This window comes from Trypanosoma grayi (genome assembly GCF_000691245.1).
Source record: "Trypanosoma grayi strain ANR4 Tgr_27_V1, whole genome shotgun sequence".
Taxonomy (NCBI): domain Eukaryota; phylum Euglenozoa; class Kinetoplastea; order Trypanosomatida; family Trypanosomatidae; genus Trypanosoma; species Trypanosoma grayi.
Window position 1 is genome coordinate 15510 of NW_008825646.1, and position 16155 is coordinate 31664.

Below are 16155 nucleotides of genomic sequence, written 5' to 3' on the forward strand. Positions count from 1 at the left end.
AAATACGCACCCGCCAGAGAAAATGAAGGAAAAAAGAGTAACCAAATTTATACTAACTGTGGTTTTGAGGACGAGTACACCACCAACACCACCATCGCTACATCATCCAGAAACTGTCGTTCAAGGATGCATATATTCTGCGGACATTAGAGGAATGACACCAATAACAGATCATAGAACTGTGAACAAACTCATAGGCCGCCCCGCCATCTTCCCCACCCCACCCCACCCCATGGACTACTTTGCAACACCTACTCCTGTCAATCGTTCCATGGATCAATTCTTTTTCTCTCTCACACACACACCACTATCATCATCATCATCAACAATATGAAGAATGGCTTTATTTTTGTTTCGGTAGTTTACTCTTCTTTGAAGTCACAGACGCTGGCTTCCGTCGTAATCATCAGGCCTGCAACAGACGCCGCGTCAACCATACATGAAGTGACCACCTTTACGGGATCAATGATGCCAGCTTCAAACATGTCTACATACTGATCGTTTTGTGCATCATAACCCATGGAGGTGTCTTCATATTCGGAGACATTCTCCACAGTGACGGGACCCTCCTCACCCGCATTTTCACTGATAAGCTTCATCGGAAGACGAGCTGCGTTACGCACAATGAGGATTCCCGTTCTCCGATCCTGCTCCATCTCCTCGTCCGACTGCAGAATCTTATCCAAATCCTTAGAGGCGTGAAGGAGGGCCGCACCACCACCGGCGACAATCCCATCTGCAAGGGCGTTGAGGGAGGCGTTGAGCGCATCAATAACACGATCCTTTGATTCGCTGATCTCCACAGAAGACCGCCCCCCAACGCGAATCACAGCGAATGTACGCTTTAACTTTGCGACGCGTTCTCGAAGTTTCTCTTTTGCCTCCTCAGTCAAAGCACGCTCCAGACGACCCTGCAGCACCCGCACACGCGACGCTACGTCCGCCACTCCGGCAATGACGGTGCTGTCCATCGTCTGCTCCATGCGTTCTGCCGTTCCCAGCAGACACTTCACGTCATCCACGTGCCCAATCGATGTGACCTTCTCCACAACACAGTTGCAGCACGCGGCGAGGTCGTGCAACTCCTCCTCCGGAAGGTCAGGTGTACAAACAACACCACATAGCACAACCTTGTGTACGTGATTGTGATAGATTGTCTGTAGCACCGGCTCTGAAAAGCCTGGCGCCACAATAACGAGGGATCTACCACTTGTTTTCGCCGTCTCAAGGAGGCATATGATATCCCCAACGCCTTCCACCTTCTGCGGTGTGACGAATACAAAGGGGTTATCGAGGCGACTTCTGAGCTCCGCCGTATCTGTCACCAGTGCACTCGACACAAAGCCCTGCTCAATGCTCCAGCCGTCGTAGCGTTTCCACTCAGTTGCGGCGGCATTTCCATCCAACACGGAGATGTAGCCACTCACACCGACTGCTTGCACAACGCCGGCGATCAGATGTCCAAGTGGACGTTCACCATTTGCACTGATAGTCGCCACATTTTCCAACATCGCCAAATCCTTTACCGGCCGCTTCTGCTTCTGCAAACTTTCCAGGATGACAGAAACGGCGATATCAATACCACGCTTGAGGTCCATCGGGTTGGCCCCAGTTGCCACACTTTTGTAACCCTCCTCAAAAATGCTCCATGCCAAAATAGTCGCAGTGGTGGTGCCGTCGCCAGCAACGTCGTTCGTCCTGCCGGCGACCTGCCGGATAAGGCGCGCGCCGACATCCTCGAACTGATCATTGAACTCTATGGAGCGTGCGACCGTAACGCCATCCTTCGTAATCTTTGGCTCACCCGTCGGCTGGCGGATGATAACATTCCGCCCTTTTGGGCCGAGCGTAACGCCGACGGCAGTGGCGATGCGTTCAATGCCGTTCAGCATCCGCTCCCGCGCCTCACCGCCAAACCGGATCGTCTTTCCATGGCCGACCGCAACCCGTCTAGAGAGTCGCAGCATTATATTCCCCCACCCGCTCCCGCTTTCTCTCTCTCTCTCCCTTTCTTTCTTTCTTTCTTTCCCTCGCTCTCTCTCCCCTTTGTGGCGGTTTTTTGGTTCCCTCTTCTACACTCCTCCTCAGGCATGCAAAGTGAATGGGATGCACAGAGGACGCAGGTGGAGCGGGAGAAACAGAGAACACGAAGTTCTGCGGGACACAGTAAATACCCCTGCACGCCTATTCTCAAACAACAAACACAACATATACACTAACACACATACCCACACCCACAAAGAGAGACCCCCCCACCCCACCCACACTAAATCCACCTCTCCATCTTTCTCTTTCCAGGGGGCTTACGGAAATGTGATACGCTTCAAAACGGCACGCTGTCGCGAGAGATCAATTTGAAGCCGTGACGCCGCTCCAGCAACCACTGCAGGGTCCACATGCGCAGCAACACGTCTAGTCACTTGATCGGCTGCCGCCTTTGTCTTGGCAGCGCTCTGCAGCTCCATGTCGCGACATACACGCTCGTGGGCAGCACCCGCCTCCGCCGCGCGCAGCTGCAACTCTTCAAAGCGGTGAAGCAATTCGGCCTTTTCCTTCTCGAAAGCCTCACGTTCTTTTCGAAGCGACTCACGCTCTGTGGCGATCTCGTCACAGATGCGCTTCTGCTCTTGCCGCATCGCACTGATAGACGCACGATCCTCCTCAATTCCTTCGATCTTTGCAGCATACGCCTGCTCCTGTGCCCGCAGAGACTGTAGCATCTCGGTCTCGTTCTTGTTGTGACGCTCTCGCACCATAGCGGCTTCTGTCCGCTCCCGCGCAATTGCCATTCGCTCCTCCTGTAGCTCTGACATGGCCTGCAGCTTTTTTGCCATGAATTCTTCGTACTGCTGCTCAAAAACTTTGCGCTCTTGCGCCACCTCATGAAGCATCAGCTTCCGGTCCTTTTCAAGCTGCTGCCGCAACGTCTCATAATGCGCATGGGCCTCTTGGCAGCGTCGGCGTTCCTCGGTCGCTTCCTTCGTGAAATTTGACAATGAAATGTCCAACTTCGCGTACAACGAGGCAATACGTGTGCGCTCCTTCTCCATCTCTTGTTTGGTGTACTTGAGCTCCTCGAGAACGGCGTCCACAAGCACCTTCTGCTCCTCGATCAACTGCTCCTTTTGTCGCAGGACCACCAGTCGCTCCTCTGTGAGTGTCACATTCATCTTCTTGGTGGCGTCCATGTCTTCATGCATCTGCGCAATGAGTTTCTCCAACTTCGCCGCGTTTCCTGTGTGGGCTTCCATCAGCGAAATCTGCTGCGCGTGCATTCTATCACTCTGCCCTGCCGACTCGGCATGTCGCTTCTCTATGGCTGCGAGCTCCAGGCGGTGCATCTCCTCCGCGTGCGCGCGGTCGAGCTCGAACTGACGGCGCGCCTCTTCCACCTGCGCTTCGTACTGACGCCTTACATCATCTAACTGCGTCTGAATCAGCACACGGTCCCGGTCACGGACATTCTTATCTTCTTTATCCCGCCGCTCTCGGTCGATGCGGTCGAGTTCATCACGTAGATCCTTGTCGCTCTTCACGCGCGCCTCGCGGTCTTCAAGGTCGCGCTTGCGGCGTGTCTCCCGCTCCTCCTCGTCCTTCAGTGCTCTTGTTTCTATGAGTGTGCGGAATCGGGTCTCGCGATCCTCCATCGCAGCCCAGAACTTGGCCTCCCGCTCCTCGCGTTCCCTCACTTCTTTCTGCAGCCGCTCTTGCCGCTCCACCTCCTCACGACGGTCCTTCAACTCTCGTTCTTTGCGGTACCGCTCGTCCTTGATGAGTCGCTCTTTCTCTGCGGCCACGACAGAGAGATTCAGCTCGTGAAACACCTCACGGACATCCTGTGCTAGCCGCTGGAATAGACTGCGTGCCGCCTCCTCTTGTTCCAGTCGTCGGAGTTGCACTGCACGTTCCCTCTCGCGTAGTCGACGACGTTGCGCCTCTGTGTGTGGCTGTTGTTGCTCCTCCTGTTGCACCCGTGCTCTGTTCATAACTTCTTCGTCGCCTCCGCTCCTCACCGCTGCCGCTGCTGTTGTCTCCTTCATCTTCTGATCCTGGAGCTGCTTCAACTCTTCCACCTGCGCGCGCAGGTCCTCCTGCTGCTGACGCAGCACACTCTCTGCCTGCTGACGTTCCGCCTGCCAACGCCGCACCTCCTCTTCGTGTCGCTCCTTGATCGCACGCACTTTTTCCTCGGCGATGCGCTGGAGACGTGCCTCCTCCTCGGCAATGTTCTGCCGCTCCTTCGTCGCATCAAAAGCCGGCATGGGCGGTACAGCGGCAGCATCGTCGTCCTCAAAGTCATCCGAGTACTGCGTCACCTCGTCCACGACGTCGTCGTCGTCGTCATCGTATTCCACGGCGGAGGCCGGCTGACTCCGCGTCTTTTCTCCACCACTTCGCCCAGTCGTTCCTCCGCCGCTACCGCCCCCTCCCCCGCCGCTGTCGGAGGTGTGACGCTCGCCCCGCTTTTTGCTCTTCTCCCGCTTCCGCTCCTTGTCCTTCTTTTTTCCCCCTTTCCGCTTCTTCTTCTCCTCGGCCCCGCTGCTCACGGGGACAATGTAGTCGTCATCGACGTCGTCATCGAGGACATCGTACGAGAAGCCCTTCTGCGCGGGCCTGTTGAGGCTCGGTGCCCCCCTCAGTGAGGTCATGCCTCGCGGTGTCTATGCGCGTATCGCTGAAAAGAAAGAAAAAAAAAGCGACCAAGCGATACAAGATGAACCTTGTATTCAGCTTGTGTGTCCCCTGCCTTCCGTGGAGCCCCAACAGCGACACACACCCGCACACAGACGAACTGATGCTAAAGGGGGAAATTGTATCGCAAACGATGAATGAAAGAAGAAAATAAAGGAAACAAAGTATATATGTATGTGTGAGAGAGTGTGTGTGAGAGAGAAAGAAAGAGAGTAGAGCACATCGAATGCGCGGTGCGTGCGCAGATGCCAGAGTCACACGGAAATTCGCCACCCGCATGACGACAATGAAGCACGTGAAGGCATCTGAGAAAAGGTGATGCAGACGGCGGCGTTTCCTCCATACCGAACTAACGCTCCCCCCTCACATGCCTTGCAAGATCCCTCACAGAGCTCATCCAACACCACAGACTGCTGCCCCACGACGCCTCACCCGGCACAGTCATTTGGTATCGACGCCGCAGCTCTGCAACATCATCTGCAGTTGACACCTTCAGCTGCTGCACCAACCGGAAGCCAAACTGGTCGATCCACTGCATAACAATCTTCAGAAATTCATTGACATCGCACGGCGGGTACGACTGCAGCAAAGGGAGGAGTTCGCAGAGATGATTCATTCGCAGTAGCTCGTCACGTTGATAGTGCAACATGGCGACTGCGACGTAGAGGACCACGCTGCGTAATTCCTCCCCGAATGAGAATAGGAAGTCCCACACTCGAAATACATCTGGCACATTAAACTCCTGCGTGAAGAGCAGCGTGATCCATCTGAATGCGTAGAACTCCGACCTTACCTGACTACTGTGCAGGTGCCGCCACAGCACAGGATCCAGGAACTGAAGCAATCGCTCAAAGTGACGGATGGTACTCGTTACACCAGTATCCTGATCAAAATCAAGACTACGACAGAAATCGTCGCCGAGGTATGCGAGCATTGTTTGAAAACAAAAGAAAACTTCACCTTCGATGGTATCGTTGACTGCGTCACGTTGCCCAGACGCGAAGGCGTATAACAAATGACCCACCAGCTCGTTCATCCCCTGCACATAGCCAAGGCCCTTGTTGACACCGGCGAGGGTGTGGATGATGCGCCGCAGACTCTGCTGCGTCGGTGAGAATGTCACAGGGACGCCGTTTTCCGTCGTGGACGCCTCCAGGGAGTTGAAGAAGTGCATGGAGGGAATCGTGCGCGGGATATCGACGTCTACTGCACGGCAGCTGCCCTCCCCCGCCACAACATTTCCGTTTTCATCAAGTACACATACAATATGCACAATTTCACGATATTCCTTTGTTTTCACCACCCGCAACGACTCCCAGCGGAACGTTTCGAGAGGAAGGAAGCCCATCAGCAGCTGCCACATGACGGCACGAACCCTTTCCGGTGTGCCGCGGCGACACAGACGTGTGATCATCGACAGACTGACGACGGGACCCGCAATTGCAGCAGCGTATTCGTCCGCCGGCCGTTGTGGGGGCCTAAGAGACCACCCGTCATCCTCCGTCTCGATCAGCGAGGGGGGCGGGAACTGCGCCATCACCTGCCGTTGACACCGCCTTCCTAAAGCACCCCCGCCTTCTTCTATTGAGCAGGAGAGGAGAAAGCGACACACACACAATGAAAAGGAAGAGAGAAACAGAATGAGAAGCATAAGACACATGATCCTTTTTTTTTTGCCATTATGTACATTTCCAGTATAGCATTTCGGATTTTTTTTGTTGCTTTCCTTGACGAGAAGAACACTTTGCTATCTTCTGATACGTATGCCGCTGTGCATTCCGAAGATAATGAAACCAAATGAATGCATTCTCCCTACGATGAGGCGGATGTAAGAGTAACACTTTCTTTCTCTCTCTCTCTCTCGTACCAAGAGAGGGAGAGGGAGACGGTCCGTTGGTTTCCTTTTTCTTCGTTTCTACGTCATCTTCATACTGTTTCACCTCCTCCGCCTACGCCCACGAGAAAAAAAGAAAAACCAGGCCAGAGCACATCCACTACGAAGCTCACGGCATGGGGTTGATGGCATCCAGGAACGACAAGACAACGCGTGTGGGCGTCACCTGGGTGTCAATAATGGGGTACACCAATGCCATACGCCCGTCGGGGAGCGCCACATACGCGCGGCGGTCGATGCGGTCGAACGTGTTCTCATCTTCATCCGAGAGTGAGCTGCGGTAGTACGACTGTCGCATTACGATCGCAGTCGTCGCCACACCGAACATGAGCATAGGCGCATGGTACGCCAGACGGTGCATACGGCTGGTATATGTTGACGGGACGAGGTACAACCACAGGGGACGCTTTACAGTCGCCGCGCGCACCATCTTTTTAAATATATGTATATATCCTTTTCTTCTCTTACTTTGCCTACTCCTAGTCTGCCGCTTACTGCTACGATACCACACTGAGGAAGAGCGAAAACAATAAGCACGTCTGACATACACCATGAAGCGTCATGATTCTTTTTTTTTGGGCATTTTACCCTGAAGGGTACATGAACTTGGAATTCCGTACACATCGGCACGGCGCCACGTGAATGGAACGGGCAATCCAAATGCCTTTTCCGTCCAGCACACAACTCCAGCCCCCGAGAGGCCACACACTGTGCAGTTGTCCAAAAAACAACTGCCGTATCGTGTGCACAGAACCCTCACCTCACCACCAAGCACAAACGAGTCAAATTTCACCTGGCATCTGAACGTTGACAGAGCCACGAAAACAAATGCAGAACTTGGAGAAATTGGGAGGGCGAAATCAGCGAATTCCGGAAATAGAGCAGGAACGACCTCAGCCAGTAGATGACGAGCAGCCACAAGCTAACAACCCAAGCAGCGTCCAGGGTTGTGAACAATGAAAGAGGCTGCTGTAATAATTAGTTTCCGTCATCTTCCAGTGGTTACGTTAAAGAGCAAAAACGAAAAAAAAAAAAAAAAACGTTTGCCCACCGTTTATCAGACTACAGGCTCTCGTTAGTTGCTGCACGCCCCCGAACATGATAGTGTGGACGCCACTTCGGACTGGCTACTTGGGCACAAAGAATCTGGCACATATTACTTGGCATCCGTTTAGCGATGGCTGACGGCTAGTGGCGTGTTGCCACCGTCACCGTCTCTCCCTCACTCTCTCCATATATATAATTATCTTTCTGTATGCGGTGAACGATGGGGACCAGTCGAGTATGCACATATTGGGCGAGCGTGCAGGCCACGTGGCGCCATGCATAATATGGCCAGACTGGCGGATGATTCAATACTTAATCCGACCTGGGTCAGGGCGGTCGCCGCGCAGCCATGGTATTATAACGCTGATAAAACACGAGGCACAGTGAACCCGCAAGAGATATGTGTGTACTTGTAATGTGCGTCCTGAAATGTTCTTACTTGTACCTTCGAATAGTTGTCGTAACTGTCCATATACGAGAGTGCAAAGAGTGAAAAAGAGTGCGCAGGACACCGTCACCACTGCCGACATGCGTGAAAATAAAAAGAAAAGCAGTAATAACACACACCGAACAGGCTACAACATCGTTTCTTCCCCTAGACATGCGGCAAATGCCCTTATACATTGCATAATCAATTTAAAAGGTAGAACAAACCAAATACGAAGAGGCATACTTACATCGGTACAATTCGACACAGCTCGCTTACGGCTTCCGTGCAAAGAACAGCTTCGTCGTTTCCTTGCCGGAGTCACTGTTGCGAATGGAGTTCGAGGTCCGCAGGCCCCAGCCTTCCGCCTCCAGAGATTCAATGATCACGAGGAAAACAGCTGACTTGTGCAAATCATCGCAGAAGTGCTGGCTGAGCTCCATGCGCCAGTGGTCAGGGTTCGCGTGGAAGAGAAACTTGATTGGCTCCTTCGAGGGGCTCGCGGAAGTGGACATGACGGTGGGGATGCGCTGTTCCATCTTCTTCACCGTCTCCTCTCGCAGCGTCGCACCGAGGAGGGAGATCACGGGCGGATTGAAGGTTGCAGAGACACACAGGTTGGGCATTGCGGGATCGACAATCTCTTTGCTGTTGTTATGTGGGCCTTTTTTTTTCCTCTTTGCTCTTCTGCCACAGAATGGTGAAATGAGAGGCCCACAGTGGGTCAAGGCAGCCACACAACACTCGTTTTCAAGGCGCACGCGTGGAGCAGACAAATCAGGAAGAAGAACTCTCCTCCCCGCAAAGAAAAAGAAATGGAACGCAAGACAATAAGGAAATGAACACCCCCTCCAAAAAAACAAAGAAACAGAAATACACACAAAAAAAACAGAAGAGGGTCATGATGGTCGATACAGTTACTGTCACTCTCTCAGTAATTCCCCAGGTGTTCCTCTTGCTACCTACCGATTAGGTGTGGCGTACGGATACGGCGACTTCGCACGTGGCTTCGTCGTGTGGTAGTCGAAGAGTCCCCGCAATGACGACTCCGACAGCATCCGTGCGTACGTCTTCTTCCCGCTGGCGAGCATGAGAGGTTCATCGAGCGGGCAGTCGGGCATCCTTGTGCGAAGAGATGCTTGTCCCGTACTGTGCTCATATAGACGCGGTTTTGTGAGACTAGACTGCGCCATGAGGAGTGAACCCATCAACTTCTTCTTCTGCCGTTCCGTCGCCGCGTGGATACGTTGCATTGCCCGCCGCTGTCGCTCCTGTTCGTCGAACTGCTTCTGTGCCTCGCGCTTTTTACGCCGATCGCCCGCCTCCCTCGCTCGTTCTTGGCGTAGCTCCCGCTGCACCACCCGCCCTTCGCTCGCCTTCGCGGCCTGAATGACTGCCTCCTCTCTGCGTTGCCTCTCCTCGCGCAGCCTCCGAAATAGGCGTTCATTCTCTTGACGCCGGAACGACACGACTTCCTCCTTCACTCGTTGTGTCATTTTTGTCTCCATGTCGTTAACTAGCATCTGCACCGCGAGAGTTTCGTTATAACTTTCGCGTGCTTGCTGAATTTCCTTACGGGCGACCTGGTTGCGATGATGGCGAAGCCACATTTTATTGCCCCGTGCTTGTGCCTCCCGCTCACGTTCTCTTCGAGACATCTCACTCTTGGAACGCTTGCGCTCAATCGCCTCCTCCAGCCGCCTCCGCCGTCCCTCGCTCCGAGCGCGCTCACGGAGAAGGTGCTCATGAGCCTTCAAGGCACGTTGAGACTGTCGTTGGGTGGTGGCACCGCACAGCTGCTCCTCAATGATGCTGTCCAGGTTGGCCCGATGTCTCTCCAGCCGTTGCTGAATGTATTCCTCAATCATGTGCAACTTCTCTGTCTGATTACACCGCATGACTGCTCGCGCATCCTTGTCCTCTCTCCGGATTGACGAAGCAACGAGCTGCACTAGTGTACTCTCGATATCCGCCTGAAATTCTCTTTGCATTTCCGCTCTCTCGCTCCAGCACTCCTCCTTGATAGTAGTACGAGCAGTATTTTCTGACTCCACAAGATCCAAAAACTGCATGTTGTGCATGCTGTTATTGTGGGAGCGGTAGCGGCGCTCCTCAACAATTCTGTGCCGTTGTCTTTCGATATTCTGTATGACGTCCGCCCACGCCGCAACGCGCCACCGCAACGTGTAGGCGCAAAGCTGCACACGCGCAAACGCCTGAATACACATCGCATGCCGTTGAAGCTGCTTCTTTAGACGAAGGTACAGTTCCCCGAGTGTCTCGCCACTCAGCAGAAAATATTCCGGTGCCACGTAATACTGCGCACCGCAGTGGCTCAGGATAGCCTCTGCGACCTCACGCACATCGCTGCGACTGGAGGTGGCCCGTGGCAGCAGCGGTTTAAAAGCTGTAGAGATAAAATTTGGACGACAAGTAATGTAGTGTTCAGGCAAATGCCGCCGCAGCTGGACGGCACACCGCAACGGGATTTCTCTTATCTGCGCCTCCACGTAGTCGCCGCGGTAGTCGGCGCCAAGGTCGACGCTCCCAATCCACCAAAACACCTTGGTCTCGTCCTTTAGCACATCAAGGAGTGACCTAACGTGCTGCATTTCCTGTGTGATGACATGCTCGGCAGTCTCCTTGTCGCTCTGCAACAGGAGGTGCAGCGCCTCCTGAGTATCAACATCAGCGTTCTCGATAAGAAAGGCACGGAGAGCCTCGTAGTCTGCGTGATGCACTGTTTTTAGCCTCACCAGCTGTTCCGCACTGCGCGGAAACTGGTACTGTCTTGTCCCGAAGGAGTGCTCGACGATGAGCACAAGTGTACTGGCGTTAAACTTCACTTTGGCGTGCTTGGCGCAACTGGTTAGCGCCACTTTGATCTGCTCCACGGGTTGTGTTGTCTGTGCGACCGAGAGAATGCCACCGAGGCCGTACAGCACCTTCAGCAGACTGTAGTTGTCCAGCGAATCAAGCACTGCCTGCATATTCTCTGGTACACGGATCCCCGAGCGTTGCCACCGCACCACCTCCTGGTCGCTCACCCGCAGGAAGGACTGCACGAGGTCCTCGTAGACGCAGGCGACCACAATGTTCTGCAAGTCGTCAGATGCCACAGGTGAGAGCGGGGGAATGAAGAGCACCGTGACAGAGGGCGGTGGTAACGAGGATGAGTCTGCGAAATTCATGACGCTGTTCACCTTCCTAATCACAAAAGCTACTGTAGCTTGATACAGCAACTGCGCTGCAGCGACACACACATCCCGCGAGGTGAATATACGCAGAGACTCCTGGAAGTCCATCTGCAAGAGTCGGGCAACGTTTTTGAGGGCTGGAAGGTTTGACAAGGAACCGTCATCATAAAATTCGATCTCAGTGAGATGCATTATAGCCGCGATGCGCCCGAAGAGAGCCAATTGGGTAGTAAACGATATTCCAAGCACCTCGAGAGCTTCAGTGAAGGTGGCATACTCACTGCGGAGCTGTGCAATGAGGTTCACATCACGAATGTTTGATTGGCACACAAAATCCTCCTGCTTACGGTTGATGTAGAGCCGCTCCTTCTCCTCGTCGCTAAACCCGTAGAGAATATATGAGAATACCTTGAAGTTTAAGTCGTTTGGCTCGCCTATGCGAGAGGTACAAAGATGATCGCAATCTACACGTACCCCCTTCACACTTTCGTGCTTCACCTCTTCTGCACACACATGTGCCTGCAGGTAGCTCATTTGCCGTTTCCCTATTGTGGTGGTGAAGGCAGAGATAACCTTCATACCCGCATCGATGACTCGCAGTTGGACCGGTGAGGCGTCGAGCAGCAGACAGCATGAGCACACCAGGTCGTCGAACAAATTGGATTGCGCGTGACCACAGGACACTACCACCTGTTGCTGTTGTGATCCCCTCCAAGCGAGAACGGCCTTGAGGGCCATATCGTACCCAGGCGGGTGAATGTCAAGGAGACTGCCCTCGCCCAACAGGATGGAGAAATTGTCGCCAATATTAGTAGAGAGTTCGTCGTTGGCGACACGGTAGCGAAGCAGCTCAATAAGTGGCGGCAGACCAACAAGAGGAGAGGGGGACATCAGCGCGGCATTCTTTTTCTGAAGGAATTCTGAAGGTGCGTCATCCATGCGGAAGAGCAACTGTACGTCGCCTTCTGCGGGTGAGAACTCCGGGATATAAATGTCCGAAGAAGGAACAGTTTCCTCCGCCATTCCGTCACGGACGCGCACCTCCACACCGTCGAGCGACTCCGCGACGCCGACGCGCCAGCCATCACTCACACTCCGATAAAACACGACAACCATAATTTAGCTTGCGGCCTGTACGTGTTGGCGTGTGCCTGTGCGTGTGTGTCTTGTATGTGTGCGTAGTGTCTCAGCTACGTTGCTCTTATACAAGGGCAATACATCAATAAGGCAAAAGCAAAAGAAAGCAAAAAAAAAAACAGCAAGAAAAATTAACAACAAAGAACACCAGTATGAATCCAGCGTTCGCCCTCATAGCTAGTAGAGTCTTGACCCCAGGCAGCAGCTCGAAACCTTTCTTGTCCCTCACTTTTGTCACCCACCCCGCTCAGCACCGGAGGCTACCACAGCTTGGGCCGACAACACCTTACTTTTTTTTTTCTTTCGTTTTGGTGGAAAAGACGTCTAAGAGATAAACAATCCTCCGGCAAATCCACACAACAGCGCTAATTTCCTTCCAAAGGAGCCTGCGACGATGTCAAACACCGCAGCAAAGAGACCGTTCTCAGGCCTACGTTCCCCTATCCTCCAGATATCCTTCAGGAGACACTTCCAGTAAACATCTGCGTATCCAAAGGAACATAGCAGCTGGGTGACGAGCAGCCCACTGCCCAAGACACGGATTATGGGGCCCAGGCCACGTTTCATAGAACTCGCTATAGCAGCACCACTCAACGCACTCACGGCAACGGCACTGTAGCGTTGGATGCCCCACCACCGCCAGTCTCGCTCTGGCGGCACAATGACTTCCGAACGAGGCAAAACCACAGCATCCTCAATGATGTCTGCAGACTCAACATCACTCGCAACAACATCATCATCATCATCATCACCATCATCATCATCCGAAGGGATGTGGGCTTCTGGTGAGGGCACCACTTTGGCCAAACCTTGTGCGATGAGCAGAACCTGCATTGCATTCTCACTCTGTTCCTCTCCCTGAACAAGATCGGAGAGGAAGGCTCGCTTGATGTGGCTAAATCCCATGGTGTCACGGGATGGCCGTTGTGGCGAGGGGCTGGATTCACTCCTAGCCCTCCATACTTCTGCAACAGTCAGGGACGACTCCATGATGCTTCCGAATAATCAAAAAGAGAAGCAAAAAAAAAAAAAAANTGGCGAACGTTGCTGGCGCTTGGCTTCCCCCGACAATACGGGGTACTGGACCTTGGTACCACGATGAGGTGGCCGGCATCACCAAGGAAAACAACAACAACCAAATAAACACAGAAGTCCACATACAACTGTGCACTGTGGCGTGATATTAAAAGGCTACTGTGAACGCAGGAGAGACGAGACAGACGGACGTATTTCACCCGTTGACAATTCTCGAACATGCAACTCAAACTCTTGCCGCCCCTCGTTATAGCAAACACCGTGCACGACACAGCCATTTTCAACCAGTTGACCCACCTTCACACCAAACAGGCCCTCGTTCAGCCACGAACTCACGTCGTAGACTCCGTCGAGGGTGGGATTCAGATATCGTGCTGGATCTTCCGGGGTTGCAAGGTCTGAGTTGGCTATGGGGCCATTGTAGTCTAATTTCACCTCTCCGACCAAGATGGAGTGACATGAATTAAACATTGGTGCCAAGCAGGCTGCCGGAGCACCTGACGGATTCCAGAACGGGACAGGGCACCCAAGCGATTCATCAGCGGCAATGCCTACCATCACTGCAACACCGTAGCGGCACAACATCTTAGCTCCATGCTTCATGTGATTCCCAAACAGCGTGCATGCCTCTGGCGTAATATCGAAGTATCGCTTGGAAGCATGATGATTACCGTAGTGATAAGGGAAAGAAAGCTGCAGGGCCTCTTCGTTGATGCGATTCCCGATGCTTATAAGAAGCTCAGCTCCACGAAGTGACGCCTGTCGTCGTCGCGCCACTGACAGCAGATGATCTAATACCTCTGGATCGCCTATTCTCTTTTTCACCGCCTCCATCACTGAGAGAAGCCCCAGCTGAGCAACTTCTTCCGAGACAACCTCAACATCTTCCTCTTTGAGATGGAAGAAGTACTTGTGACGGCGAAGTTTTTCTACAGCAACGGGGAAAGCACCAGGAAGCCCCGGAACATGGACCAATACCATTTCTTCTCCATACTCTTCACATGATCCAATAAACGTCATTGGAATCGTGAAACCCTCACCTATGTGGTAGTTACAGTGAAAACTCTCCATGCTGTTTTCACAACCTTGCGACGATTGCGCTCGGCTCATGCCTCCAAACAGAAGACAGCGTGCTTTCCAAGCAGCATCCGCTCGTACCTTAGTCATTCGTGGTGCATGCCCCAATGTCCTAAGAAGTGGAAACGCCGCACTCATCAGGGACCAAGAAGCTTCCTACACCTCTTTCCCCTCTTCCAATTCCTGCCGCTGTGACTGAGCTACAGGAAGACATGGACAAGGATAATATGATGAGACATCTCCATTGATGCACAACATGAAGGCAAGGAGGTTTAACTGGGTTTCGGTACAGGAGTGACCGTATAAAAAGGTACGCCGCCAAACTATAAAAGGATGCGCGTACAGACGCAAGTATATTCATATCCATATATATATATATATATATATATATAGATATGCATATATATAATTTCTGGTTGGGCCAATATAGTTGCTCATTTTTCTAGTGAAAAATCCTCTTTCTGCTCTTCCTCCTCCTCTTCCCATGGCAATGCAGCCTCGAACACCGCACCATCGGTCACATTCCCTTCCGCACCCGTGCAGGACACCGGCTTCACCTCTTCGTAGTCGTTTTGAGAGACAGTTTCCCACCCTTCCGAGGGATTTCCGCTCAATATTGATGCGTACATTTCAATCTTCACGCGCAGCTGCTCATTCAATTCAACGAGCTGCTCAAAAAGCGCACCATGCTCAGTGCAGAGCACACTTCCCTCAAGCTTCTCCTGCTGCGTCTTCAGCTCCCCCATCAAGCGGCTGAGTTTTGTCTTATGATACTTGCAACTCTCTGNCAAGCTTCTCCTGCTGCGTCTTCAGCTCCCCCATCAAGCGGCTGAGTTTTGTCTTATGATACTTGCAACTCTCTGAGACAGAGTTCCCGAGCTCTGTGGTTTCCCGTTTCTTGATGATGTTAACAAGAAGCTGCAGGTTCCCAGAAGCCAGCTCCATTTCGTGACGGACAGTTTTAATTTGCTCCTCCAGCCACTTCGATTGCTCCCTTTTGCTGTTGAGCTCTCCTCGCAAATGCTCCCAGTGTACCGTGTTGGCGGCGACACCTATGTTCTTCTTACGCTGCGCACCTGTAGCGTCCAGCGGTTTCGGCTCAGTTGTCAGAATCTCCATCACATCCAACAGTTGAGAGGCATTCNCTGCGCACCTGTAGCGTCCAGCGGTTTCGGCTCAGTTGTCAGAATCTCCATCACATCCAACAGTTGAGAGGCATTCCGGCACATTTGATACACTTGAAAGCGCCAGAAAAGGTTGACCCAGTATTGCTCATCTTCCACGTAGCGGGGAACCAACGCCGATCGAAACTCCAGTTTGACTGGTGACGACAGAAGCCATTCCACGACCTCCTCCGACGGATTGCAAGTCCCTACCGCTGGCGGTTCTGGTAAATCTGCGATCGAGTCAACTCTCAGGGCTCCTCTCAACTTCGTTGAGAGCACCTCGTCTTCAATAATCCTGCAGGGAGGGATGATGCAGCCGTTCTCTTCCATCAGAGCGGACTCTATGAGTAGCTGCCACTCTTCTGTCNTCAATAATCCTGCAGGGAGGGATGATGCAGCCGTTCTCTTCCATCAGAGCGGACTCTATGAGTAGCTGCCACTCTTCTGTCGGTGATTCCCAATCAGGTGGCGGAACAGAGAGCA

The 16155-nt window shown here is 52.9% G+C and overlaps 11 protein-coding genes across 11 annotated transcripts; all 11 read right to left on the reverse strand.

Annotated features, from left to right (window-relative positions):
* Positions 1-362: 362 nt before the first annotated feature.
* Positions 363-1967, reverse strand: DQ04_00271120 (putative chaperonin HSP60/CNP60; the record flags this gene model as incomplete). The annotated part of the gene is made up of 1 exon (XM_009308606.1): positions 363-1967. One exon carries the CDS (start codon positions 1965-1967, stop codon positions 363-365), a length of 1605 nt encoding a protein of 534 aa, XP_009306881.1.
* A 336-nt stretch (positions 1968-2303) lies between these two features.
* On the reverse strand, positions 2304-4649 carry DQ04_00271130 (trichohyalin; the record flags this gene model as incomplete). The annotated part of the gene is made up of 1 exon (XM_009308607.1): positions 2304-4649. The coding sequence occupies one exon, from the start codon at positions 4647-4649 to the stop codon at positions 2304-2306; it is 2346 nt and encodes a 781-aa protein (XP_009306882.1).
* Positions 4650-5041: 392 nt separating this feature from the next.
* On the reverse strand, positions 5042-6229 carry DQ04_00271140 (putative GTPase activating protein of Rab-like GTPase; the record flags this gene model as incomplete). The annotated part of the gene is made up of 1 exon (XM_009308608.1): positions 5042-6229. One exon carries the CDS (start codon positions 6227-6229, stop codon positions 5042-5044), a length of 1188 nt encoding a protein of 395 aa, XP_009306883.1.
* Positions 6230-6695: 466 nt separating this feature from the next.
* DQ04_00271150 (succinate dehydrogenase cytochrome B subunit) lies at positions 6696-7016 on the reverse strand (the record flags this gene model as incomplete). The annotated part of the gene is made up of 1 exon (XM_009308609.1): positions 6696-7016. One exon carries the CDS (start codon positions 7014-7016, stop codon positions 6696-6698), a length of 321 nt encoding a protein of 106 aa, XP_009306884.1.
* Positions 7017-8335: 1319 nt separating this feature from the next.
* On the reverse strand, positions 8336-8686 carry DQ04_00271160 (hypothetical protein; the record flags this gene model as incomplete). Its single annotated transcript, XM_009308610.1, has 1 exon — positions 8336-8686. One exon carries the CDS (start codon positions 8684-8686, stop codon positions 8336-8338), a length of 351 nt encoding a protein of 116 aa, XP_009306885.1.
* A 336-nt stretch (positions 8687-9022) lies between these two features.
* DQ04_00271170 (hypothetical protein) lies at positions 9023-12373 on the reverse strand (the record flags this gene model as incomplete). The annotated part of the gene is made up of 1 exon (XM_009308611.1): positions 9023-12373. The coding sequence occupies one exon, from the start codon at positions 12371-12373 to the stop codon at positions 9023-9025; it is 3351 nt and encodes a 1116-aa protein (XP_009306886.1).
* Positions 12374-12718: 345 nt separating this feature from the next.
* Positions 12719-13384, reverse strand: DQ04_00271180 (hypothetical protein; the record flags this gene model as incomplete). Its single annotated transcript, XM_009308612.1, has 1 exon — positions 12719-13384. One exon carries the CDS (start codon positions 13382-13384, stop codon positions 12719-12721), a length of 666 nt encoding a protein of 221 aa, XP_009306887.1.
* A 201-nt stretch (positions 13385-13585) lies between these two features.
* Positions 13586-14500, reverse strand: DQ04_00271190 (hypothetical protein; the record flags this gene model as incomplete). Its single annotated transcript, XM_009308613.1, has 1 exon — positions 13586-14500. One exon carries the CDS (start codon positions 14498-14500, stop codon positions 13586-13588), a length of 915 nt encoding a protein of 304 aa, XP_009306888.1.
* A 440-nt stretch (positions 14501-14940) lies between these two features.
* Positions 14941-15252, reverse strand: DQ04_00271200 (hypothetical protein; the record flags this gene model as incomplete). The annotated part of the gene is made up of 1 exon (XM_009308614.1): positions 14941-15252. The coding sequence occupies one exon, from the start codon at positions 15250-15252 to the stop codon at positions 14941-14943; it is 312 nt and encodes a 103-aa protein (XP_009306889.1).
* A 19-nt stretch (positions 15253-15271) lies between these two features.
* DQ04_00271210 (hypothetical protein) lies at positions 15272-15625 on the reverse strand (the record flags this gene model as incomplete). The annotated part of the gene is made up of 1 exon (XM_009308615.1): positions 15272-15625. The coding sequence occupies one exon, from the start codon at positions 15623-15625 to the stop codon at positions 15272-15274; it is 354 nt and encodes a 117-aa protein (XP_009306890.1).
* DQ04_00271220 (hypothetical protein) lies at positions 15625-16002 on the reverse strand (the record flags this gene model as incomplete). Its single annotated transcript, XM_009308616.1, has 1 exon — positions 15625-16002. One exon carries the CDS (start codon positions 16000-16002, stop codon positions 15625-15627), a length of 378 nt encoding a protein of 125 aa, XP_009306891.1.
* Positions 16003-16155: the final 153 nt, after the last annotated feature.